This window comes from Drosophila arizonae, chromosome 5 (assembly GCF_054131065.1).
Source record: "Drosophila arizonae isolate 15081-1271.41 chromosome 5, UAZ_ARI_1.0, whole genome shotgun sequence".
In the NCBI taxonomy this organism is placed as follows: Eukaryota; Metazoa; Arthropoda; class Insecta; order Diptera; family Drosophilidae; genus Drosophila; species Drosophila arizonae.
Window position 1 is genome coordinate 17,634,426 of NC_142925.1, and position 23,822 is coordinate 17,658,247.

A 23,822-nucleotide genomic window follows, 5' to 3' on the forward strand; every position below is an offset into this window, starting at 1 on the left:
TTTTTTTTTATTTTGATTAATATAAACAAAACAACAAACTTACAGAAATACATATCTTTGGTGATAGTATATATGTATGATTAGATCTCTCATTTCTGAGTACGTAATATATCTACACGAAAACATTACAGTAAGCTCAAGCGAACAGCTGTTGGGTGTAAACAACTAACTAGAAAAAAAAAATAAATAAATAAAAAATAATAATAATAATACAAAAAGCTTTAAGAGAGTAGCTTACATACATACATGTACGAATAAATAGCAATACGATTTCAAAGTGAGATGCACATGTGTAAACGTAAGCGAAAAGTAAACATGGAAATCAATAAAACAGAAATTGAAGAAAAGCCAGGTAATACGAGCATTTTAGAAGATAGAAGATATCGGGTTTTTATGATGCACATTTACAGCCATACCTAAAATGACATACACTCAAAAAGTATTATCAATTGGAGATGACGAAAGCACAGCGAGCGAAAAATCTGTTGAGCACCGTAACGTGCATATTTTACAAAAGAGTTTCAGAAAACATTTATGCCAGCTCTTAACTGGGAGCCGAATACCCATCGAAGTGGTCGAAGATTGGAATAGAGTGGATAGATTTGGAGTAACTAGTATTAAAAAAGATAAACAGCCCAGACGTTATCATTTTTATCTGGTACATGGGAATATTTACAAGCCGGGTGATATTTTCTCTGAGCCGGTATTCGATGGAAAGGCAATCATGGAGGTTGTAAGGAATCGTCTAAATGGTGAGAATTGGATATCAGTAAACGTCATTGAAACACCTCTCAGAACTAAATTCGATCGTATTCTATACCACAGCTCCAATCAATTCATTCAACAAGTTGTTTCGGATGCTCTGAACACAGAAGCACCGAAACTCTTTACGTTCCTGCAATTCTTACATAGAAATAGGCATAAATAAATACATTGCAGATGTGTATACTCATATTATGCTCGAACTATGTAAAGTAAAATAAATAATAATTATTTTAAAAAAGTACCAAGTACTGTACAAAACTTGATACTATATAAAACTTATTATATTTGAGCTATTGTAAATAAATATCATTTCTTAAACACATGTAATATATATTATATTCATACATTGTGACGTCATAGCTTCTGATCGGCGCTTTTTCGTTTCGGCACTTCGTAATGCAACCATGCTAAAAAGCTTCGTTTGAGCTTTCAACACATTTGGTGAAATGTTTGTATTTCATTCATTCAATGTATTTATACTGGCGAACGAGAATGATATTGAATTGTCGTAGTGCATTTCTAGCCAACTGTGATAAATAATATCGAAGAAATGATGAAGACTGATGAAGAACAAATAACGGATACTAATACTGATAAGACAGAAACAAGTAAGTTACAGTTTCTATATTCCTATTTTATAAAATTAAAGTTAGATTTCTTTTAGCTGTAGCTTTAGTGACGTCAAAAGTCAAAGTGTTGTCCATTGGAAGTCAGGAAGAATACTTGAAGCCAGAAAAGCCGATGGAAACTGAATTTGATAAACAAATCTTTTATGATGAATGTAGGAAGCATTTTGGTCAACTCTTACTGGGTAGTAAAACGCCCCTTGCGTCCAATAATTGGTTTGTAATGGATTTGTTCGAAATGAAAAAAATTGAGGAAGACAATCAACCCAGACGATATCAGTTTAAGTGTTATATTGGTGGTTCCCCGGGTAAGTATGTGGAGCATGGCGTATTCGGCCAGACCCTGTATGCCGACGAAGTAATGCACGAATTGAGAAGCCGCCTGAAAGACAAAAAGTGGATATCGAAGAATACATTGGTATTGCCAAGGAGAACGGATCTTACTCGGTCGACCTATCGCTTTGCAGACGAATACTACATTCACAATATGATTGTTGGCATCATCCAAGAACAGAAATTCAAAATATTTAAGTTTTTGCTGTATTTACACCAAGAATATGTACGTGAAAGGATTAAGAATAGATTTTAAGAACCGTAAAATAATTTTCTATATAAGCATTTCCATCCAATAGTATATGCTCTCTGTAAGATATATTATATAAAAAAGAAATTGTTATTAAATTGATTTTTATGACTCACAACACTAAAAACTTTATGATTATGATAATATTAATATTTTCATTAGGCTTCCAACTAACAATTCTTAGTTGACTTGATTAGATGATAGACCTTATCGTGTGAATTCCCAAATTGATGCAATTTCCTATGATAAAGATTGCTAACTCCGACACAAGGAGTCTTTAACACTTGTATCAAAGATTTTGTTGGGCTTTCTATACTTTTATTATGCCTTAAAATACAGCATATAAATGCAACGGAAACGACAGAAAATTGTTAGTTGACTGCGATGCATAATGCCAAGATAATGGATGAAACTAAAACTGAATCAATTATGCACAACAATAATGAGTAAGCTAAAATTTTTCTTTTTATTTATTTGCCTCATATTAAAGTTAATTTAGCTTCAGCTGTAGCTTTGTTAACATCAGAAATGAAAGTGTTATCCATCGGGAATCAGGTAGAATACTTTAAGCCAAAGAAGCCTTTAGAATTCGATAAACAAGTTTTATTTGGATGACTGTAGAAAGTATTTTGGTCAACTCTTATTGGGAAATACAAACTTTAAAATGGGTTTGTTTGAAGTGACAACTATTGAATAAGATAATCAACCCAGGTTATACTATTGTCACCCATCCGAGCTTGACATTCCGTATTTATGTTATGATATCCGTCGAGAACAAAGCTTCAAAGTTATGAAGTTTTTGCTTTATTTACACAAAAAATATATTTGAACGAAAAATAAAATTATAGGTGTTTTTCAAGACAATTAAAATAGTGAAATAAACTGTCCTATAAGATTAAGAATTTTGCATACAATATGATATTTTATTCGTAGATATTTATGAACAGTTTAGTATTAAATTTATTTCCTGGGCTTAAAGTAAAAAATGTTGAACTTGAACTTAATTTAAGAAATCTCAGAGTAGATATTAGAATGTAAATATGTATGGTATGCTTGTATATACATATGTACAAAGGTATCTCTTTCAAAAGCTGTAATTGAGCTTTCTAAGCTTTCTTATGAAATCATATATTCTGCGGCAAATTTAGTATATAAATACAGCACAAAGCAGCCAGACCTGTTGTCAATCTCTGTGTTCATTTTCAACAAATATAGTCTTAGGATTAAAAATATATATATTATTTATTATATTTAAATTAAAAGTGCAAATGGATGCAAGTAAGAATTAATTAATGTTTCTCTAAATATAATTAACTAACATCTTACATATTTACAGCAATGAATTCAACGATATTAGCTATAGGAGATAAGTCGGAGGCCTTAGAACATGAAGGGGCTAAAATGAAAGATAACATACGAAATTTGAAGGCCGACTATAAAGATTATTTAAGGCAACTCTTAATGATAAATCCAATACCTAAAGACATGGCAGATGGCGAGTATCCAATTGAATGGTTTGGCATGGAAACCATTAGGAGGGAAAATCAACCCAATCTTTACAAATTTTACTGTTTCCCCGCAAAGAAAACTCATCCCACGAATACCAATTTATATTTCTTCAATCAGACAATTAATGCATATGCCTTATTGCGGGAGGTTAGAGCAATCCTTAAGAATGAACATTGGCTGTCAAAATATGTGCTAACTGGACCTCTCAAAGCCAATTTAGATGGTTGGGGCTATAGTCCCGAGGAAAATTATATTCGGAACGCAGTTTATAGGGCATATCAAGCCGAAAGTCGTAGACGATGGCAGGCCATATTTCCCTATGTGCTCTATTTACACAGGCAGCATGTAAAAAATAAATAAATGAGCTACGAGCCACTCACTATTGCATTGCTAATAATTTGGGAACTTTAATATGTATATGTATGGTGACTATTAATATTGTTTGATAGATCTTATAGAGCAAAAGCAGGTCAAAATTTTTATATTTCTGATTTATTGGGTTTTAATGAATCATGCAGTATAAGACAACTTTAAACGACTTAAGACTAACATTAAACACACATATATCCTAATAATAGTATTTAAAGCATATATGTATGTATGTTCAAAACAATATTAAAGCTTACATTGGGACGTCACAGGCTGTGAATCGCGCTGTCTTGTTCAGGCCTTTCATAATGGAACCTTACTCATAATGTAACTTTACTAAAAAGCTTTATGTAAACTTTCAACACATTCATTGTGAAATCTTTGTATTACATTCATTCAGTTTAGTAGTTCTGTCGGCGCAGCGGAGGGCTTTTGGCATTTTCTAATTGCATTTCAACCGAGTAGAGTTAGTCACCAATGAAATGATAGAGACTGCAAGAACAAGAGAACCAGCTGCGGATAACAATACTGATAAGGCAGAAACAAGTAAGTTAAAATTTCGTTTCTGCCATTTGAAAATAATAAATTTTGATTATTTTCAGCTATGTCATTATCAGTGTCAGAAATCAAAGTATTGTCCATCGGAAATCGGAGAGAATACGTGAAGCCAAAGAAGCCAGCTCTCAAATTTGATAAGCAAATCTTTGGAGATGCCTGTAGGGGGCATTTTGGCCAACTCTTATTGGGGAATAGAACTCCATTTGTATCAAATAATATTTTTATGATGGATTTGTTTAAAATGGACACAATCGAGAATGATAATCAACCCAGACGATATCACTTTGAGTGTCATCACTGCGCTTGTCCGGGCAGCTCTATGAAGTATGGCATATTTGGCCACACACTGTATGCCAGTGCAGTAATGCACGAACAGAAAAGGCGACTGAAAACCCACAATTGGATATCGAAGAATACACTGGAAATGCCAAGAAAAATCATTGGTCGTTCATACTATTGCCATGAAGACGAGTATTACGTGCAGCATATAGTTCACGACATTCTCCATGAACAAAGACTTAGAGCTCTTCAGTTTATACTATATTTACACAAGGAATATGTAAACGATAAGCACAATTCTTAGAAATCTTTAATTTATGTTTTTTGGTGTTGTTTTATTAAATTAGTTAGGTAAGATAAATAAAATAATAAAAAAAAGTTTTTTAAGTTATACTTTTCATTAAATGTATGTTCAATAAGAAGACGCCATAAAGCTCTAGTCGGGTGCAGTGTTGTCAGCTGTTGGGCTCCGCTCTTTGGCTGTCTGCATATCAAGAGTAAGGGAAAAGAAGAGATACCGAAGTTATGTATGCAAGGGTATTCGTTTCGTATTTATATTCAAGTAAAACGAAGCTAGAATGCTTGCAGCAGCAGCGAGTGCTCCCATTGGTCACATAGATCTCGATTACAACGATCTCTGTGCTTAGTAAAGTGAAGTGAAGTAGTGTGTGTAAATATTTGATGATCGTTCAGCTCAGTTAAAAGGAAAAACTTAGAGGAAATACTTGGAAGAAAAATACTTTTTAAAAAATGCTTTGAAGAAATACTTAAAGGAAACACTTTGAATAATAACTTTGAGGTAATAATTTCAAGCAAAACTTAGTAACGTAGCCACTCGTATCACCAATATAGTATAATTTGCTAGTTGCTTCAAACGAGTTAGTCAGCTGTGATGCAATTGTATTTTCATTTTATTAACAACTAAAAAAGTTAATCATAATATAAATATTGCAAAATTTTGTATTTTACATTAACATTTTAAGCCTATTTATTGATATTCCAGATATTCTGATTATAAATATTACAATATACATATAAAATCATTCAAAAGCTTTTCATTCAAACTGCAGCTGTTTTTTAACTGCAACTAAAAGCTTTCTTTAATGCCTTTTGCCAGATTTGTGAAATTACTAATGATTATCATTGTGCAGTGCATTGAAGACGTTTGCTAATAATAAAGTCAAGGAACTCAAACCAAACCCACAAAAAAAATATATATAACAAAATAATTATGTACAACGAAAAGGAGACAGAAGATGACCCAAGTAAGTTGCATTTCGGACATTGCAAGACAATAATAAAATAATGAAAATTCCAATTGTTACCCATGTAAAGCTCTAACAACACTGACCTCTACAGCAAAGGTATTAGCCATTGGAGATCCGAAGGAAGTCGTAAGTCGCAGAAAAGCTAAACCAGTTAAGATCGAGAATAGTTTCAGCGCGGACTGCACAAATTATTTGAGTTTAGTTTTGATGGGAAATCCAACGCCAGTCGACGATGTCAGTGGTCTGTGTCCCATTGAATGGTTCGGAATGGTAACCTTCGCCTTCGAGAATCAGCCCACTCGCTATCAATTTTACTGTTACCCCGCACAGAAAACAAAACCCAGGCATACGTATCTAAAATACTTCTATCAGACAATTAATGCAAATGCCGTCTTACGTGACGTGCGACGGTTCCTGAAGGAGGAAAATTGGATATCCAAGAGTGCTATAGTAGGTCCACTCAAAGGAGACGTATACCGTAATGCCTATAAGCCTGAGGAGTTTTATATTTTAGGTTTTGTTTTCAAAGCCTTGAATATTCAAAGAGCGAAGGTGCTTCCGTACTTGATGTACTTGCACAGAGAACATGCACATAATACGCAGCATAGATAATAAATTAGTTAAAATCAATAGATTAACTGAAAGCTGTAACTGAAAAAAATTAAAACAATATTTTCTGAAAGAAAGAGTCAATTTAAAACTTGTAAAATATTATTAATATGAAAAATAATTGACTAATAATTTTTTAAATAAAAAAATAAATAAAAAAAAAAACAACATTATTTTTCATATAGTAGGGAACACGTTTTGAACTGCCTTTCAGCCAAAGCTTAAGATCTATTTATCTTGTTTTATTTTTATTCTTATATTATTATGTTCTTATTATATTTCTTGAGAAAATTTAAATTCTTAAAAGCTGTATAGTTGATCGAAAAGTCTTATGTCAAATTCGAAAAGTATTTAAAATCTACTTATATATTTAAAATCTACATATATCTACATAATATAGAAACTATAATCAAATTTACATTGTGACGTCACAAGTTGTGCTTCGTGCTGCTTTGTTTCGGCATTTCATAACGCAACCATGTTAAAAAGCTCCAATTGAGAATATATTTGTTGATATTTGTTGTGAAATGTTTGTATTTCACTCACTCAGTTTGTTATTTATACCGGCGACAGAACTGTCCAAATTGCTAGTCAGCTCTGATATAAATTACCGAAGAATGATAGAGACTGAATCTGAATCCATTATGAATAATGATAATAATAAAAAAGCAGAAACAAGTAAGTTAATTGATTTTAAAGTTTGTTGTATTAAACTTGACTATTTTCAGCTGTAGCTTTATTAAAGTCAGAAGTTAAAGTATTGTCCATCGGAGATGGGAGAAAATACTCCAAGCCAAAGAAACCTGCAACCATATTTAATAAAAAAATCTTCTTTGATGACTGTAAAAAGCATTTTGGTCAACTCTTATTGGGAAGTCGAACCTGTGTGCCCAATGATGATTTTATGATAGACGTGTTTGAAATGAACAAAATTGAAGAAGATAATCAACCCAGACGCTACCACTTTCAGTGTTTGCCTTGCTCCTATCCGGGTATCTACATAGACTATATGTATGGCGGATTCGGTCAGACTCTTTATGCCGCCGCAGTAATGCACGAATTGAAAAAGCGATTGAAAGACCAAAAGTGGATATCAAAGGATATATTGGAATTCCCCAAGAAAATGAAAGTTTTTCGTTCGCGCCCTTGTTTTGTAGATGATTACTACGTTCACAATCTGGCCGTTGATATTCACCGTGAACAAACGTTGAAAGTTTTTCAGTTTCTGCTCTATTTACACAAACAATATGTAAACGATAGGTTACATTCTAAGAGATTTCAACAACCGTAAACTTTTCTGTATAAATGTTTGATTGAAGTTGTTTTCCATTTAACAGTATTTAAAGATATATCAGATATATATTATATAAAAATACTTGATATTAAATTGATTTGCATGAGTCACAATTTGATTAACTTTTTTGGGCATAGTACGTCTTAAGTATATATGTACATACATATCTACATATGTAGGTAAGTCTGTTATAACAAGTCTTCAATGTTTTGAATAACTTTACCAAAAGCTCTTGCTGAGCTTTCAAAGTTTTTATTATGAAATCATATGTTAAGCGTCAGTTTATAAATACAGCAGCAACGAGAGAGACCTGTTGTCAGTCTCTCTGTTTACCTAGAAGATATACTCTGCAGAAGTAAAGCAAAATAAAATAATAAATATAATATTATGGCTAACGATAAAACAGATATGGATAAAAGTAAGAGTTAATTCATGTCCCTCAAAATATAAGCTAACATCTAACATATTTGCAGCAGTAAGCACTACGATATTAGCAATAGGAGACGAGACGGAAGACTCCAATCAGGAAAAGCCTGAAAGGACATTAAAAGATTTGGAAGTCGAGTTCAAAAACTATTTTAGTGTACTCCTAATGGGAAATCATAAGCCCAAAGACGAAGCCGATGGCACGTATCCATTGGAATGGTTTGGCATGGAATCCTTCAGAAGAGAAAATGAGCCTGTTCGCTTTAAATTTTACTGCGTGGGCGCACAGAAAACAAAGCCCGTGAATGCAAATCCGTTTCACTTCTTCCAAACGATCAATGCACAGGCCTTGATGCGTGAGGTGAGAAATACTCTTAAGGAAGAACGTTGGATATCAAGGTATGAGATGATTGGACCTATTAAGGGCAAACTTAACTCAACTCGCCATGACGAGGAAATGTATGTTCGACGCGCAGTCTATGATGCACTGATTGCTGAAATGCATCGAGAATCGGGTGTATTGCTTCCCTATTTACTCCATCTACACAGGCAATATGCAAAATATAATCCAAGACGTTAAGCCATTGTTGCCTTTGACTCAGGAATTAAGCTCTATAAGGAATACTTAATTATTTTATTAATTACCTTAATTAACTTTTACTCATACAAGTATTTTTTACCTATCTAAATTTATGTTGAGCAATAAATACTATTTATTTATATTTTGAACAGTAGAGTTGCTCGTAAAGCTTTGTTTTGGGCATAGTCAGTCAGTCAGCTGTGCCGGATTTTCTTTCTTTGTATCAATGGAAAACGTTCAATCAATAATTATATTCATATTCTGATTCTAAATATAAAAATATATACTTATAGTCTAAGATAACAGAAAAATAAACATGCTAATTGCAGCTTTATCTAGATGGAACTAAAAGCTTTCTCGAAGAGCTTTTGACTGTTTTGTGAAATTACTAATGATTAGTATTTGGCTGCGTATATAGCGTCATCGAAGACTGCTGCCAATAACAAAGCCAGAGAGAGAGAGTCAATACAAACGTTGCCAAAAAAATAAGAAAAATAGTATAGTTTAAATAATTATGAATGAAGAAACGGAAATTGAAGGTGAAAGACGTAAGTTAGATTTCGTATATGGACAAAAAAAAAAAAAAATAAATAAATAAATATATAATAATAATAATAAATAAAAAAAATAAATAAATAAAAAAAAATAATAATAAAAATAAATAAATAAATGAGAATAAAAAAATAATAATAATAACTAAATAAATATCCAGAAAGAAAAGGTATTGCTCATTGAGGATCCCACAGAAGGCGTAAATCTCAAAAAGCCGGAACAAGATGCCATCAAGAGGAACTACATGAGTTATTTGAGCTTAATTCTAATGGGAAATCCAACTCCAATGGAAGTTGTCAATGGCGAGTATCCTCTGGAATGGGTTGGAATGGATGTCATTAGGAGAGAAAATAAATCAACTCTTTATCAATTTATATGTTTGAGCGATCAGAAAACCGAGCCTAAGAATGTTGACATAGAGAAGTTTTACCAGACAATGAATGCAAGTGCCCTAATGCGTGATGTTAGACAAGTTCTTAAGAAGGAACGTTGGATATCAAAGTATGTGGTAACTGGACATCTCAGAGGCAATGTAGGCGATTGGGCCTATAATTCCGAGGAATCCTATATTATGAATGCTATATATAGGGCAGTTCGAGCCGAAAGGCTGAAAGAAAGCGAAGTGATATTTCCTTATCTGCTCTATTTACACAGGCAGCGTGTAGAAAATAATCGAAGACGTTAAGCCATTTACCTGTAACATTGTTTTTAACTCAGGAAATCCGTTGGAAGACTTAAAATAATTAATTTAATTATAAATCTTAATCAATTAAATTTTTTATATTTAATAATTTAAAAAATTCAGAATGTTAGTTTAAGTGAAAATTTCATGTCTTTATTTTATGAATAAACTTCTTTTTTTTTTTAAATTTCATTTCTGGATGATTTGTTGTAGCGCGTAGAAATAACATTTTTGTTCTTGTAACGTGCGTCCTAAAGCTATCTGTATTTGTGTATGTGTGTGTATGTATTAATGTATTATAAAGATATAGAAATGTTCAACTCTCGCATAATTTGATATTGATAATATCTGCTAAATTATAATACTGTTCACAACGCCAATTTGTTCAAGAAGTGAATAACTTTACATAGACAAAATGATTGCTCTAGACAATAAATATAGAATACATAGATTTATATTTATATATGTATATCGAATTTATATTGCTGCTCCATAACAACTAACATAAACAGCTAATATTTTTAACTTTATTCTAAGCACATAATGATTTCAATTTGGAACAAATTTAAACAACGCTGGGCGTAAAATAGGCGCTAGTTGTAAATATTGTATGTATATATATACTATATATATGTATTTAAGTGTGGTTGTAAATGCTGTTTATGTGGTACTCGTAATTGTATGTACGTATTATCAACGCTAATTGCACTATTTATTAAATGTTCTATATGTTTGCTATGAATTACACTGGCGGACAAAATAGAGGCCCTCTCTTAGATAAAAACTAAACTTAGAGCGACCTTTCTATATTTGTATATGTGTCTATTATAATATTAATATATTAACTGAAGACTCCAACATAATATAGACTATACGAATTTGATACAAATAAATATGTTTAATGTTTTCAAGAAATATACATATATTAACCGAAAAGAAACCAAAATATATTGCTTTACTTTGAATACCAGTTGAGTACTATTTCACTTTGAAGCTCCGCACGAAAAACTAATTCATTCTTAATCAATACTTAAGCTATCAAGTTTAATACAATATTTACGATCAAGTAACAAGTTTGAAAACAGTTTCAGAGGCGAAAAAGTGAAATACATTTAACTTAATTTACAGTTCGAATACCTAAATATAAACCACCGTTTCGCATATAATATAATCAATGTGTTTTAAACCAACGAGAGAATACAATTTGTTGAGAACATAATGGTGAGAATTACACATACATAACGCTTCGCCGCGTATCTTAAATGACATTCGAAATCGTATCTAACTAAATGAAATGCATCAACTGGAAGCTGGTTATGTTATGTCGTCTGTGACTCTAATTACTACAAGTTTAAGGCGCCAGTGCAAAGGACGTTTATGGCTTGGAAATGCATTTGTTAATATTTATGGTTCGCTAAATTTCAATTAGCTTATTGCAAAATTGCTTTAGAAAAATGCGCAAAAGTCTTCGGTCTCGGTATATAGAGGCATGGGGGGAGTGGGGCATGGAAGGGGCGGTCACTTGCGTGACAGCATTATGTTAATAACTGTGCCGCAATTATGCAGAACACGTTTGGCATCGCTCAGATTGGCATTGGTCAGGTCATAGCCGTCGATCTCCAGCAGCTTATCGTTGAGGCTCAGCAGCCGCGCAGCATTCGTATTTGGCGTTATGGCGCTCACAAAGATCCCCACCTGAAAAGCAACCAAATAATGTTTAGTTTGAAGCTCCAAATAATATTACAGCAAATATTCACCTGATTAAGCAGCTCGGCAACATCGAAGCCAATGCTGTGCTCCCATTTGAGGGTCACTTGCTTAACAGTCGGATTCTTGTGCACACCAAATATCCAGGTTGACTTTTTACCACCCCTGGACGTATTGTTGGTGGCCGTGGAGTTGACTGAGTGCTGCGATAACGTATCATCCATTTCCTGCAGCTGCTGCAACTGCTGCTGCTGCTGCTGTTGCAGCTCATCAACATCCTGTTGCTGCTCCAGCTGCTGCTGCTGCAGTTCCAGCTGCTCAATGTTGATATTGTTTTGGTAGTCCAGCTCCTCAGATTGCGCACCGATTGCCGTCGTCTTGAAGTTGCTGTTTAGTGCATCCTGATAGCTCTGGTTGCTCTGCTCGTAAAGCGATTGTGTTGGCGACATTTGTTGTTGCTGCTGCAGTTGTTGTTGTTGCTGCTGCTGTTGTTGCTGCTGCTGTTGTTGGTGTTTGCGCTGTCGCATTGACTCGTAGAGCGTGAGATCTTCCGGCGTCTTCTTTGTATACACTCTCGCTATATGATAAGGCGGCGGCTCCATGCGTGGTGGTGGCGCCGCCGGTGGCTGTTGCAGCGGCTGCAGCTCATAGTTCTCCTCGGTGCCATTGGACAAATGAGTCGTTGGCAGCGGCAAAGTGTTGGCATCCACATAGAGCTGCTGGTAGTGCGCATCGTAATTGACCAACGGCATGCCATAATATTCTTGCGGCGTCTGCTGCTGCGCCGGCTGGTAGACACCATAAATGTGGGCCGCCTCGGGCGCAACGCCATATATTGCACTTGCTGTGTGATCCACAGCGTCCTGATTGCTATCACAGTGTGGCATGGCCACTTGGCCATTGGGCACCACGACACGCGCCTCGCGCACCTCACTCGATGACGCTGACGCCGCAGCCGCTGCCGCTGCGTTCGCCGCCTGCGCCTGTCGCATGTACTTGGCCATTTGACGCAGCTCCTTGGGGTAGGGCGTGGGCGAACGCATCAGGCGCACCGAGCTGCCAGCGGGCAGCTGCTCCGGAGTGGGCGGAGCCGTCACATAGCTGGCGGGGTAGCTGGGCGCGGGATGTGGTGCACTGTTGGTGTTCGTGTTGCTGTTGCTATTGCTATTGGTGCCGCCTGCACTTAGAATGGTCGCCTCTTCGGCGAAGCAAATGCGACGTGATGGGCTCGACGGATGCTGCGGCTGCTGCGCATGATTCGCGTAGACGAATTCGTATTGATCCTGGACCTGCTGTTGCTTTTGCGCCTGCATTTTGAATGTCACCTGCGGCAGCATGAAGCACGTCAGCTGCGTCTTGCTGCTCGCATCCAAATACTGCAGCGGCACCAGGGGCTGCGACTGATTGTCGCTGAGCCACAGAGACGTGAGATTCACCAGGCTCAGCATGGAAACGGGCAGCGCATTAATGTAGTTATTAACCACATTGAGCACCTTCAACTTGGCCAAATGTCCGATATTTTGCGGCAACGCAGATAGCTGATTGTTGGCCACGCTCAGCACGCTCAGTTGGCTGCAGCTGCAGAGCTCGTCGGGCAGGTGCCGCAGCTGATTGTCATCGGCGAAGAGGAAGCGCAGTTTGGTCAGCGATCCAATTGTGCTGGGCAGACGCATCAGCTTATTGTGGCTCAGCACCAGCTCCTCCAGTTGCTCCAGATAGCTGATGCTATCGGGCAGCTCGCTGAGGCCGTTCGACTCGCATTTAAAGGTGACTAGCGACTTGAGCATGCCCACGCTGAAGGGAAACGCCTCCAGGTTATTGGAGCACACGGACAATACCTCGACATTCCGCCAGTTGCTCAGCTCATTGGGAAGTGTGTCCAGCAGATTGCCATTGGCCTCGAAATGCTGCAGATCCCGCAGTTTGCCAATATTGGTAGCCACACGACGTATTTGATTAAAATCAATCCATAGCTCACGCAGCGACTTTAGTTCTCCAACGACCTCCGGCTTTAATAGAAGCAAAATTAGATGCCCTCTTATTTGAGTTTTATTTTATTATGCGCTTACCAGTTCGGTGAACTCATTGCCGCCAATATCAAGTCGCTGCAGATTCACCAAGCGGACCATTGACTTGGGCAACGTGATGAGATTGTTGAGGCGCACCTCCAAGATTCGCAAATTGACGAGACGTCCAAAATTGGCGGGCAAGAACTCCAGGTAGGTTTCGTTCAACAGCAGCTCTTGCAGCGATATCAGCGATGTAATCGCATCCGGCAGACGCTGGAGGCTATTGCAACTGAGATCCAAGTGGGTCAGGTGCTTGCACGCCTTTATCTCCTCCGGCACATTGACAATAACTGCAAAGGGAATAGCATTAATAGATGCATTTTACATAATTATTTATACAACTAACGATTGCGGTTCAGATCCAAATGCTGCAATTGACGCAGCGAACCAATTGCCTGCGGTATGCTCTCCAAATTGTTGCTGTTCACCTGAAGGACTCGCAGTCCCTGGCAGTAGAACAGCTGCGGTGGCAATGTTTGTAGCTGAAATGATTAATCAATTATAAGATGAATATTAATTTCTTATTAGTTTACAACTCACCCGCGCATTGCTCAGATGCAGTTCCTCGAGAGTGCGCTCGTGTTGCCACACCTCGGGAAAGGCATCCTGGAGCGGTGTATTGCTATAGTCCAGCTTGTCGATGACCTCTTCGCGTTTAAATTTAAAGCAAGGAAAGCATTTGGACAGCAGCGGCATTTTACCGTTTCGTGTGAATGGTTTGTTTTATGTTTTATTGCTCTACGTTATTATATTAAGGCACGGCCACGGTTGTTATGGTTGTTGTTGTTGCTGTAACAATTATTGCGGGCTACAAATAACCATATGTACGTACGTACGGTAAGCCAGGCCCATACACACATAAAATTATTTATGTCCATACATACATATATAGAATTAAATATGTGGTAAGCCCGTCGCATAACTTACCTATGAATCATCGCTGCTTTTGCTGCTGCAGCAGCACAAAGGCAGCGGCCGCATTGAACGCTGCTCCGTTATAATTCATTGGCATTTTGCTGGGCTTGTTATTGTTTCAATACTAGCACATATACAACACGCACACACTCACACACACACGCATACATATAGATTTATATTTATACATACGCACAAGCCCAAACAATAAGAAGGCTACGTCTGCTCGGAGCCGATTGCTTAGGCAGCCGGCACCTTGCACGCCTTAGCGGTTGCTACGTTACGCTATTTACGCGTCCTGCCTGTATTTTATGTTTATTTACGCACTTGATTTCGATTTTCTGTAATGTTTTTCGCTTTGAAGGCAGGTTGCGAGTTGGCAGCAGCCACAGTGCACAGGAATGCACAGCAACAAAAGTATCGATAGATGTGCCGATGGTAATCGATATATAGCTGATCAAGTGCACGCTATTGTGTAAGTTCATTATTTGCTAAATTAGTTCATTAAAGTATGTTTATCAATTATGAACATTTATGAACAGTATATTAGTAGATGAAATTTTCAATATAACAGCAATACGCTCAATTAATTTCCATCATTTACAATATACGCGGACAGTGTTGAAAAGCAGGTTGAGTAATGTTAATATTTTCCACTAGATGTCGCCATCACGAATTATTGATATTTAAACTTTGAAAAGAAAAATAATGACAAGTAAGAAAAACAAAAACTTTTGTGCAGTGGCTGTTGCTAATTGATTGGTATTTGCAAATCAATATTTACCCTTTACTTCCTGACTGCGCAACACTATGTGCATATTGTTAATCGCAAGTGTCAACAAAAACTGTGCAAATAAAGGAAGTGCAAATTGAGCGTTTCAAGCTCGATTGCAAACACCATCCACTGCAGGTTTTCGACCAAGCTGACAATTAAAAAAGTAAAAATAGAAAATAAAACCGAAACTTGAAACACTATTTAAAAACTTTGACCCTCCCTTTAAGCGCGCGCGCAGTGCGAAAAATATACAAGCTGCGACCACTTTTCGTTTCGTGCGGCCTCTGACGAATTTACACTTTAGACAATTGAAAAAATTGTATGGCGATGTGTCAATAAGCGCATAATAAACATTGCTGTTGCCATTATTGTTGTTGTCCGTGCCGTTGGCATTCGAAAGAGGCAAAAATGTACTAACTAACCGCTATGACAAGATGGTAAAGTGCATTTGGATTTCGGGGTCTCAGTTTCGTTTTTCAGCTCGCGCGCTGCAGTTGAGATTTAAATAAAAGTCCGTTAAATAGTGGAAATAGATTCAGGAAAACTGCTGCCATCAGATAGTGACTATAATAAAATAAAATAATAATGTAAAGTAAAATTAAAAGAAAATCAAAATGAATCAAATATATTGAAAGTAATTAAGAATTAAAAGCAAGAAAATAAAAATTTAAAAAAAATTCCAATAAATAATAATTTATTAGTTTGCAGTTCGTAAAATATAATCTTTAAAAATGATTGACAAAAATAAATAAATCAATTAATTTCAAATAAAAACAAAAAACAAAAAAAAAAAAAAAACAAAAATTTAACCAAAAAAATAATAAATAAATAAATTCCTAAAATAAATATAAGTACAAATTTAATTAAATAAATTTTGTTAAACGAAATATAAAAAAACATACATTTAAAATTTAAAAATTATAATTAAATAAATAATAATAAAAAAATAAATAAACAATATAAAAATCTATTTAAAAGATAACTAAATATTTAGAGAACAATCACATGTTTATCTTTAAACTTTAACACGTAATTGAAAGCAATTATAATCATTTTCAACAATGAGCACAATGGATGTCAAATCAGTTACAATGTATACTATGTCTATATAGGAATCGTTCATTTGAATTTCAAATTAACATACATCTGTTATATTTCCCCGTACAATAAATAAATTATGATGCGCTCCACCTATTTTAGGTTCAATGGGGTCATAGTTAATAAGCAGATTGTTGTTTTACAATGCATATTTAAACCACCTGTCGGCCTGCTTAAAGTTCCATCGACGTACCCGCTACACAAATAAAGCATGACTCAGATAAAGAGAACTTAGCCCCCCTCCCACGCTACCAACTGCCACCCCCTTTTGACACATGGGCAAGAACTACCCCCAAAATATGTGCTTTGAGAGAGCATAAAAAGAGGGAGAGGAAAAGAGAAAGACGGTAACGGTTTGTGGATAGCCGGTTATATTTTTAATGTGAGTTCAGATCTACTTTTTCCAATGTTAAATTTCTTCTAGTGTTTCGTCATATGCTTGAAGGGTTCTACTCAATACGCATATTGTGATCCGATATTCTATGTTGGTCAAATATATATACTGTTTCAGTGTCTAAAGATAATAATGAAGCTTAATTCAAAATATTTAACTTTTATATATGATATTCACCTTGTTCTGTTGGTTTTACCGTTAATGCTTAAGGCTTCCCTTGATATAGGCGACCTCTTTCTGGCCAGAATGTCTTAATATTATTTTTGATAAAGCCAGCTCTCAAAGAGAGCGTTTACGCTTTCAATAATCAAATTTCTTGTTCTAGGTTTTTCCATATATCGTGCTGGTATTTCTGAAATAGTGTTGATCAAATAAATATAAGCTATACCCATAATCTATAGAAAATACCTGAGCTGATTTTTGGTGTCCGTAGAGCTGCTATGCATCTGTTTCAATATAATTGGTGCTTATCATTTGTCCTGGTGATTGTCGGATGAGCCTATTCCTTTTTGTTCTTGGTCTTCGTCTTGCTCTTGGTACGGCTCTTCTTCGCCTCGCTCATTTCGGACAATTTGGGTGAAGCTGCCAAGGAAACTTCGGGGGCCGTAACGGCACTAGCTTCCCCCTCTTTGGCAGCGGAACTAGTCCGTTTCTTCGAAGAGCTTCGCTTTTTTCCAGGCATGATAAAACACTATATTGTCAATAGAACACGAAACGAAAAATCACATGAATTTTGAAATTTAAAAATAAAAAAAAAAATCAGACAGGCCAAATGGAGTGTAGCTCACAAAATTTTGTAATGAATGAATTTCTGGATACACTGAAGTACCCTAAAAAAATTTGCGCTTCGAAAGTTCATGGATTGCTTAGCTTTGAAATTTGGGCTTCTATTCCATTTTGTTAAGTTTTTAGGTTTTTATATCCTGAACCCATTGAAAATAGTAAATCAGGGTATTATAATCTTGACAATTAATTAAATAATATTTATATTATATTTAATTCGATATAGGTTATATTTTATTTAGTTTACTATAATGTTTTTCTTTTTTTTTTTTTTACGCTGAAAGTTTTATTAACATCTGCTTTTAAGGAATATTAATAAATAAAAACTATTTAAAACCCCAAAATATTCACGGGATCTCCTAGTCGGGATGTCCGACTATAGCTTTCTATATTTGTTAGTTTTCGTTTTTTAGCCGTAACCGTTTGGATAACCGATTCGCTCTGCCCCATCCCCCAGGGGGGCGGCGCTCTCTTTAGCTGCGGCTCGCTCTCTGGCATCGCTGGCAGAGAGCAATGCCAACCATCTCTCCCCCTCTCTCTTTCTCTCTCTCTCTCGCGCTCTCACTCTGGCTCTCTTATTGGGAATGACAGACGTGGTCGAGATACCGAAACCAAAGGGCGTGCAGCAGCTGCCGCAGAGTGTTTTCTTTTTTAGTGGAATTTCTATTTTAATTTAGTTTTTAGTCAATTGCAAAGTACAGGCAAATATTAGCACTAAAGTACTGTATTAACTGAATTCATATTAGTTAACCAATCGATAGCAAATTTAAGTCTGGCCGCACCTCAGCTGCGTTTACATAGCAGGCCAAGTGTTTTCCTGAAATCAAAACAAATTATCGATTTTTGCGTTCAGCGACGAAGTTGACAACGGGCTGTGCAATAATTTCATATTATTAGTTCAAAGTGTCTCTCAGCCAAATAAGCAAATACAAATCGCACAATCAAGCAATCCCTTAGTCCACATCACAGTGAGATGGCAGCCAAGCGTAATACGGTAACCACACAAATACCGGAGACCCCGCCGGAGGGCACGTCCCTGGCACTGGACACACGGCTCTCCCGCCACGTGGAGAGCGTAATACCCAAGAAGCGGTGAGTGTGCATACAAACATACATATGTACATGCATATGTATGTGTGTATGTATGTCTGTATGTTTGTCATCTATTGGCCGCTGTCATTCTAATTCTTTTGGTTTTGCTCACTCTAGCCAGGAGGCGCTCAAGTGGTACGGCTGGGGCTACAACGATTCCCAGTTCTATGGACAGCAGGGCATCATCTGCTTTAAAGGCGACAAGTACGTAAGCTCCATGAGTCCATGAGTCATATTTGTATTTAATTATTAGTCTCAAGACTCTGCGTCGGATCTTTGAGTCTCTATCCCTGTCTCATAGTGTGCCTCTTTCTAGTTTGATCCAATGGAATCTTAAATTTTATTTCATGGTTTTTATCTGAGGGCTTGCAGTTACTTATATTTAGCGACTCTCAGGCAATGTGAGATGTGTTGTATATCATAATAGCTTTTTTATATGCTATTTCAATGTGATTTAACAGCTTTGATTGTCTAAGAAGATAAGTTAGAGAGTTTCTAGATAATTTTTTGCATACTCAGCTATGTAATATTAGTTTTATAGTAATACTAAAAATCTTTAATTACAATATTGCAAAAACTATATAGTCGTAATATTTTCAGAATATAATATTAATATTTATGTATATTTTTATAATATTTATTTATCATTTATAGAATTGACGCTCCCTAAAATTTTAAAAATTTGCATATATAAATTCTTTAATTTAAAAAATAAAATTAATTTAATTAAATTACATATAAATAATATATGTATACAAAGGAATTATATTTTTAAAAATATTTAAAATATTAAGAAATTATTTCTTCAATTAAATGTAACTTTATATTTAGTTTTTACTATTATTTTAATTTTATTTGCTCATTTTTAAATTTAGTTTTCTTCATGTATATCCAAGGCTCTATTAAAAGTCTATATTGGAATAACGTATACCAATCCAATGTTAAGCTCGTAATTATACCAGAACATAAACAGCTTAAGGAATAACATATGTATTTATATTCTTATTAGAATTGGTCAAATGAAGATAAGCTCGTAAAATACATATTCCCTTTGGAGAACTGCATATTCTTATTATTATAGCTTTAATTAGCTCGCAATCTAATTGAAATACGTTAAAAAATATTTAAAATAAACATTATATCAATTAGTATTACTTAATTTTAAAAATTGTATTTCTTTTAGTAATCCATTTCCTTCTAATTCCAGATACCCATTGTCTGGTTGTGAGTTGCCCAGCTTTACGAATTGGGTGAAAAGTAAATTCAATTTGGATCTGGACGCCAAGAGGACGTATCCACAGCTGCCGGAAACGTATCCGAAGCCCGTGCAGAATGCGCCCTTCCTCAATGAGCTGCGTGGCTGCACCAAGGTGGAGCACTCCCTGGAGGGTGTGGATCGCCTGGTGCGAAGTCACGGCCAGACGCTGAACGATATATACAGCCTGTGGCACAACAAATTTGAGCGCATACCAGATTTGGTGGTGTGGCCGCGCTGCCACGACGAGGTGGTGCAGCTGGTGAGGCTGGCGCACAAGCACAATGTGATGCTGTTGCCCTTCGGAGGGGGGACAAGTGTCTCGGGGGCCGTCACCTGCCCGCAGAAGGAGGAGCGCATGATCTGTGTGCTGGACACATCGCAGATGAATCGCATGCTGTGGCTCAATCGTGAGAATCTGACCGTTTGCTTTGAGTCGGGCATCGTGGGTCAGGATCTGGAGCGCGTGCTGCGCGAGCAGGGCCTGACCGTGGGCCATGAGCCGGACTCGTATGAGTTCAGTACGCTGGGCGGCTGGGTGGCCACGCGCGCCTCGGGCATGAAGAAAAATGTCTATGGCAACATCGAGGATCTGGTGGTGCGCGTGCGCATGGTCACGCCCTCGGGCACCCTGGAGCGGGAGTGCAGTGCGCCGCGCGTAAGCTGCGGCCCGGACTTCAATCACATCATCCTCGGCTCCGAGGGCACGCTGGGCGTCATCACCGAGGTCGTGCTCAAGGTGCGTCCAGTGCCACCCGTGCAGCGCTACGGCTCCCTGGTGTTCCCCGACTTCGAGCAGGGTGTGCTCTTTATGCGCGAGGTGGCCCGGCGTCGCTGCCAGCCCGCCTCGGTGCGCCTCATGGACAATGAGCAGTTCCTATTCGGCCAGGCGCTCAAGCCCGAGAAGAGCTGGCTGGCCAGCTGCCTGGATGCGATCAAGCAGCGCTATGTGACCGTCTGGAAGGGCATTGATCTGACGCACATTTGCGCCGCCACGCTGCTCTTCGAGGGCGAGCAGAAGGATGTGCAGCGCCAGGAGGCGCTCATCTATGAAATCGCCGCACGCTACAAGGGATTTCCGGCAGGTGGCCAGAACGGAGAGCGCGGCTACTTATTCACCTTTGTCATTGCCTACATTAGGGTGAGTAGTTGGCGGATATAATCTGCTCGATATATATGCTTGGATGATTTCTATTGTTGAAAGTAAAATTCGATATAATGTTTGGTATATGTTTGAAATGATCTTGAAAGTCTATATGTATTTTGACGCTCCCAATTTTTACTTACCAAAAAAATAATGCATTGGGCAACAATTGAAATTTTTATTATGTTGATATATATCTCAACTTTTATATTTGCCGCCTTGCTGTGACGCAAGTGTTATGAAATATTTAAAAATGTTTATTGCAAATAACATTTTATGTCCACAAAGTCTGTGTAATCTTTGAATCTACTTGTTATATTTATGGTATATTTCGCATTTACTCAAATTTATGGCTTTTCGCTTTTAGAAACGTTATCGTACATGTGAAGTTTGTCAAAGTACTTTGGATTTTTCTTAGTATAATCTGATATTTGAAATGAATTGGTTTCATAGGAAATTAATTTTATTAGAATTAAATTTTAACCTCTGAACCTAAATTTAAAAGTTTTATATTTGCAGCATTTCGTTATATATTTTTGAGGGCTACGACTGCAGGAAACTTATTTAAATTTTTATATACGTATTTAAAAAAATATATATATGAAATTATTTTTATAAATAATTTTATATTTAATGTATATATTATTAACTAACTACAGTTTTATACATATTGCATTATTAAATTAAATACCAAAGGTTTTGATTTTTTTTTTCTAACAATTTTTCTAATGTATTTAGATTTAGATTTTATTCACGTTTTTACCATTAAAATATTTCAGTTTCTTAAATCGATATGAAGACTTCTCCTATTTACATTTATTTTCGTCTTTATTTGAAATGTCAACATAAATATGATATAAATCGAATGGCGTTAAATTAAAATACAAACTGAAATATTTGTATTTTTAGCTGTGATTTTTTATTTCATAAATTTATAAAGACTTTATTTTCTATAGATTTTTTTTTAAATAAAAAATATAATTGTGGGCATTAAAAAAAAGAATAATATCAAATAATATTAAAAATTAAACGTATGTATGATTTATTTATTGAATATTAATTATTTAATTTTTTGTTTTGTTTTTTATTTAATGATTTTTTGTCTAATTAATTATTATATTAATTCATTATTATTTATATTTTTATTTTATTATTTATTTTTATTATGCTGCTATATTTATTTATAATTCATGCTATATTTATTTATAATTCAATCATTTAATTAATTTTATAATTTTATTTATTTATTATTTTTATATGAATTTATAAGTTATACAAAAATAGGATATCCCAGATATTTTTTACTTCAATTATTATACATCCTTTTTCTACTCTTTACAGGACTTTGCTCTGCATCAGGGCATTGTGGCCGAATCATTTGAGACCTCTGTGCCCTGGGATCGCTGCAGTTTGCTGTGTCGCTGTGTGAAGCAGCGCGTTGTTTCGGTTAGTAGAAAACAATTCACAATTTCCCCTTTCCATCTATGTACTCTATTCAAATTCTCAATTTGTTTGCAGGAGTGTGCCAGGCATAACATTTTGCACTACACGATCTCGGCGCGAGTGACGCAGACATACGATGCGGGTGCGTGCATATACTTCTACTTTGGATTCCGCTACCTGAACATACCCGATCCGGTGGAGGTATTCGAGGCCATCGAGCACTGTGCACGCGAGGAGATCTTGGCCTGCGGCGGCTCCCTGTCGCATCATCATGGTGTGGGCAAAATACGTAGCCACTGGTATCGCAATGCGGTGACCGAGACGGGCAGCGCGCTCTACAGTGCCGCCAAACAGCATCTGGATCCACGAAACATTTTCGCGGCAGGGAATCTGCTGCCAGCGCAGGAAAAGTTGAAGAAGCCTGCAGCAACAACAACAACTCCTACGGCAGCAACAGCTGCTCTGAAAGCCAAACTTTAGAGTATATTTCTAGATATCTATATATAGATACATATATAGAAATACTAGTCAAAATCTCATAACAAATACCTTCGAAACATTTCTAGCTGCTTCAAACCATTCGCATTTGGTTTGCAATTTAAGTCGGGCTCACTTTTGTATGGGTGTTACAATTTTGATAAATAAATGGAATATTTGTATAACGAAATATCGCTGCTTTGGCACTCACTATCCCCATGCGTCCGGGTCTAGCCTTGACAGTCCACAGATAACTAGAGTTCGCATTGGTCCTTGCTCCCTCTGCTGCTGCCGGTGGTCTCCGCCTTGGCCTCTTGTCTGCCGCCAAACCACAAAGAGCAACAAACTCTACCGGAGACCCGTCTGCGAAGCCGGTGTCAGTGTCGCGGCATGTGCGTTAGCCTTGAGGTAGTGGCTAATGACTATCTGGAGGTTGTATAGGGCACTTGAAGCTTATGGAGCTTCTAAGAAGCTGAGAGGCCTGCCGAACGACAGAGAAAATGCCCAATTGTGGTATGTAAAATACATTATAAATGTAAATCATATATGAATTTTAAAGTTATTGCACAG

The 23,822-nt window shown here is 36.5% G+C and overlaps 4 protein-coding genes and 1 long non-coding RNA gene across 13 annotated transcripts; 3 read left to right on the forward strand and 2 right to left on the reverse strand.

Moving 5' to 3' along the window:
* The first annotated feature begins 142 nt into the window (after positions 1-142).
* On the forward strand, positions 143-5,082 carry LOC108614972 (uncharacterized). 2 transcript variants are annotated; one of them, XM_018009365.2, is made up of 5 exons: positions 143-352; positions 411-752; positions 826-1,373; positions 1,430-3,252; positions 3,311-3,880. In XM_018009365.2, the coding sequence occupies exons 3-4, from the start codon at positions 1,316-1,318 to the stop codon at positions 1,978-1,980; spliced, it is 609 nt and encodes a 202-aa protein (XP_017864854.1). In that variant the 5' UTR covers positions 143-352; positions 411-752; positions 826-1,315; the 3' UTR covers positions 1,981-3,252; positions 3,311-3,880. The 2 variants fall into 2 exon arrangements, with proteins under 2 accessions (XP_017864854.1, XP_017864685.1); XM_018009196.2 differs by lacking the exons at positions 143-352; positions 411-752; positions 826-1,373 and adding exons at positions 4,253-4,398; positions 4,455-5,082 and having other exon boundaries at positions 2,974-3,252; positions 3,311-4,179.
* A 1,953-nt stretch (positions 5,083-7,035) lies between these two features.
* On the forward strand, positions 7,036-10,868 carry LOC108617604 (uncharacterized). 4 transcript variants are annotated; one of them, XR_016270194.1, is made up of 3 exons: positions 7,036-7,244; positions 7,295-8,278; positions 8,334-9,020. XR_016270194.1 is itself a non-coding variant. In XM_089469436.1 (3 exons), the coding sequence occupies exons 2-3, from the start codon at positions 9,385-9,387 to the stop codon at positions 10,101-10,103; spliced, it is 555 nt and encodes a 184-aa protein (XP_089325562.1). In that variant the 5' UTR covers positions 8,019-8,278; positions 8,334-9,384; the 3' UTR covers positions 10,104-10,868. The 4 variants fall into 4 exon arrangements, 2 of the variants coding, with proteins under 2 accessions (XP_089325562.1, XP_017868931.2); XR_016270195.1 differs by having other exon boundaries at positions 8,337-9,020; XM_089469436.1 differs by lacking the exon at positions 7,036-7,244 and adding an exon at positions 9,579-10,868 and having other exon boundaries at positions 8,019-8,278; positions 8,334-9,414.
* Lap1 (leucine rich repeat containing protein 7 lap1) lies at positions 10,226-16,125 on the reverse strand. 4 transcript variants are annotated; one of them, XM_089469432.1, is made up of 7 exons: positions 15,989-16,125; positions 14,804-15,714; positions 14,417-14,684; positions 14,223-14,358; positions 13,877-14,166; positions 11,858-13,816; positions 10,226-11,795 (listed from the first exon to the last, which is right to left on the reverse strand). In XM_089469432.1, the coding sequence occupies exons 3-7, from the start codon at positions 14,570-14,572 to the stop codon at positions 11,619-11,621; spliced, it is 2,718 nt and encodes a 905-aa protein (XP_089325558.1). In that variant the 5' UTR covers positions 14,573-14,684; positions 14,804-15,714; positions 15,989-16,125; the 3' UTR covers positions 10,226-11,618. The 4 variants fall into 4 exon arrangements, with proteins under 4 accessions (XP_089325558.1, XP_017868716.1, XP_089325559.1 ...); XM_018013227.2 differs by having other exon boundaries at positions 14,804-15,482; positions 15,576-16,023; XM_089469433.1 differs by having other exon boundaries at positions 14,417-14,665; positions 14,984-16,023.
* Positions 16,029-23,442, forward strand: Agps (alkyldihydroxyacetonephosphate synthase). Of its 2 annotated transcripts, none has more exons than XM_089469435.1 (6): positions 16,029-16,153; positions 18,695-18,933; positions 19,051-19,137; positions 20,141-21,329; positions 22,674-22,778; positions 22,851-23,442. In XM_089469435.1, the coding sequence occupies exons 2-6, from the start codon at positions 18,815-18,817 to the stop codon at positions 23,253-23,255; spliced, it is 1,905 nt and encodes a 634-aa protein (XP_089325561.1). In that variant the 5' UTR covers positions 16,029-16,153; positions 18,695-18,814; the 3' UTR covers positions 23,256-23,442. The 2 variants fall into 2 exon arrangements, with proteins under 2 accessions (XP_089325561.1, XP_017868795.1); XM_018013306.2 differs by having other exon boundaries at positions 16,034-16,153; positions 18,588-18,933.
* On the reverse strand, positions 17,019-17,855 carry LOC108617495 (uncharacterized). The gene is made up of 3 exons (XR_001916109.2): positions 17,467-17,855; positions 17,236-17,410; positions 17,019-17,178 (listed from the first exon to the last, which is right to left on the reverse strand). It is a non-coding gene; the product is annotated as an uncharacterized LOC108617495 (long non-coding RNA).
* Positions 23,443-23,822: the final 380 nt, after the last annotated feature.

What these genes read in the sequence shown, in the direction of transcription:
- LOC108614972 (XM_018009365.2), top strand. Translation starts at nt 1,316, where the DNA reads ATGATGAAGACTGATGAAGAACAAATAACGGATACTAATACTGATAAG. An exon ending in TACTGATAAGACAGAAACAA is followed by an intron (nt 1,374 to 1,429) that starts GTAAGTTACAGT and finishes GATTTCTTTTAG; the next exon opens with CTGTAGCTTTAGTGACGTCA.
- LOC108617604 (XM_018013442.2), top strand. Translation starts at nt 8,248, where the DNA reads ATGGCTAACGATAAAACAGATATGGATAAAA. An exon ending in TAAAACAGATATGGATAAAA is followed by an intron (nt 8,279 to 8,333) that starts GTAAGAGTTAAT and finishes ACATATTTGCAG; the next exon opens with CAGTAAGCACTACGATATTA.
- Lap1 (XM_089469432.1), bottom strand. Translation starts at nt 14,572, where the DNA reads ATGCCGCTGCTGTCCAAATGCTTTCCTTGCTTTAAATTTAAACGCGAA. An exon ending in TGCATCTGAGCAATGCGCGG is followed by an intron (nt 14,359 to 14,416) that starts GTGAGTTGTAAA and finishes TAATCATTTCAG; the next exon opens with CTACAAACATTGCCACCGCA. An exon ending in TTTGGATCTGAACCGCAATC is followed by an intron (nt 14,167 to 14,222) that starts GTTAGTTGTATA and finishes TTCCCTTTGCAG; the next exon opens with TTATTGTCAATGTGCCGGAG.
- Agps (XM_089469435.1), top strand. Translation starts at nt 18,815, where the DNA reads ATGGCAGCCAAGCGTAATACGGTAACCACACAAATACCGGAGACCCCG. An exon ending in TTGTCATTGCCTACATTAGG is followed by an intron (nt 21,330 to 22,673) that starts GTGAGTAGTTGG and finishes TACTCTTTACAG; the next exon opens with GACTTTGCTCTGCATCAGGG. An exon ending in TGAAGCAGCGCGTTGTTTCG is followed by an intron (nt 22,779 to 22,850) that starts GTTAGTAGAAAA and finishes ATTTGTTTGCAG; the next exon opens with GAGTGTGCCAGGCATAACAT.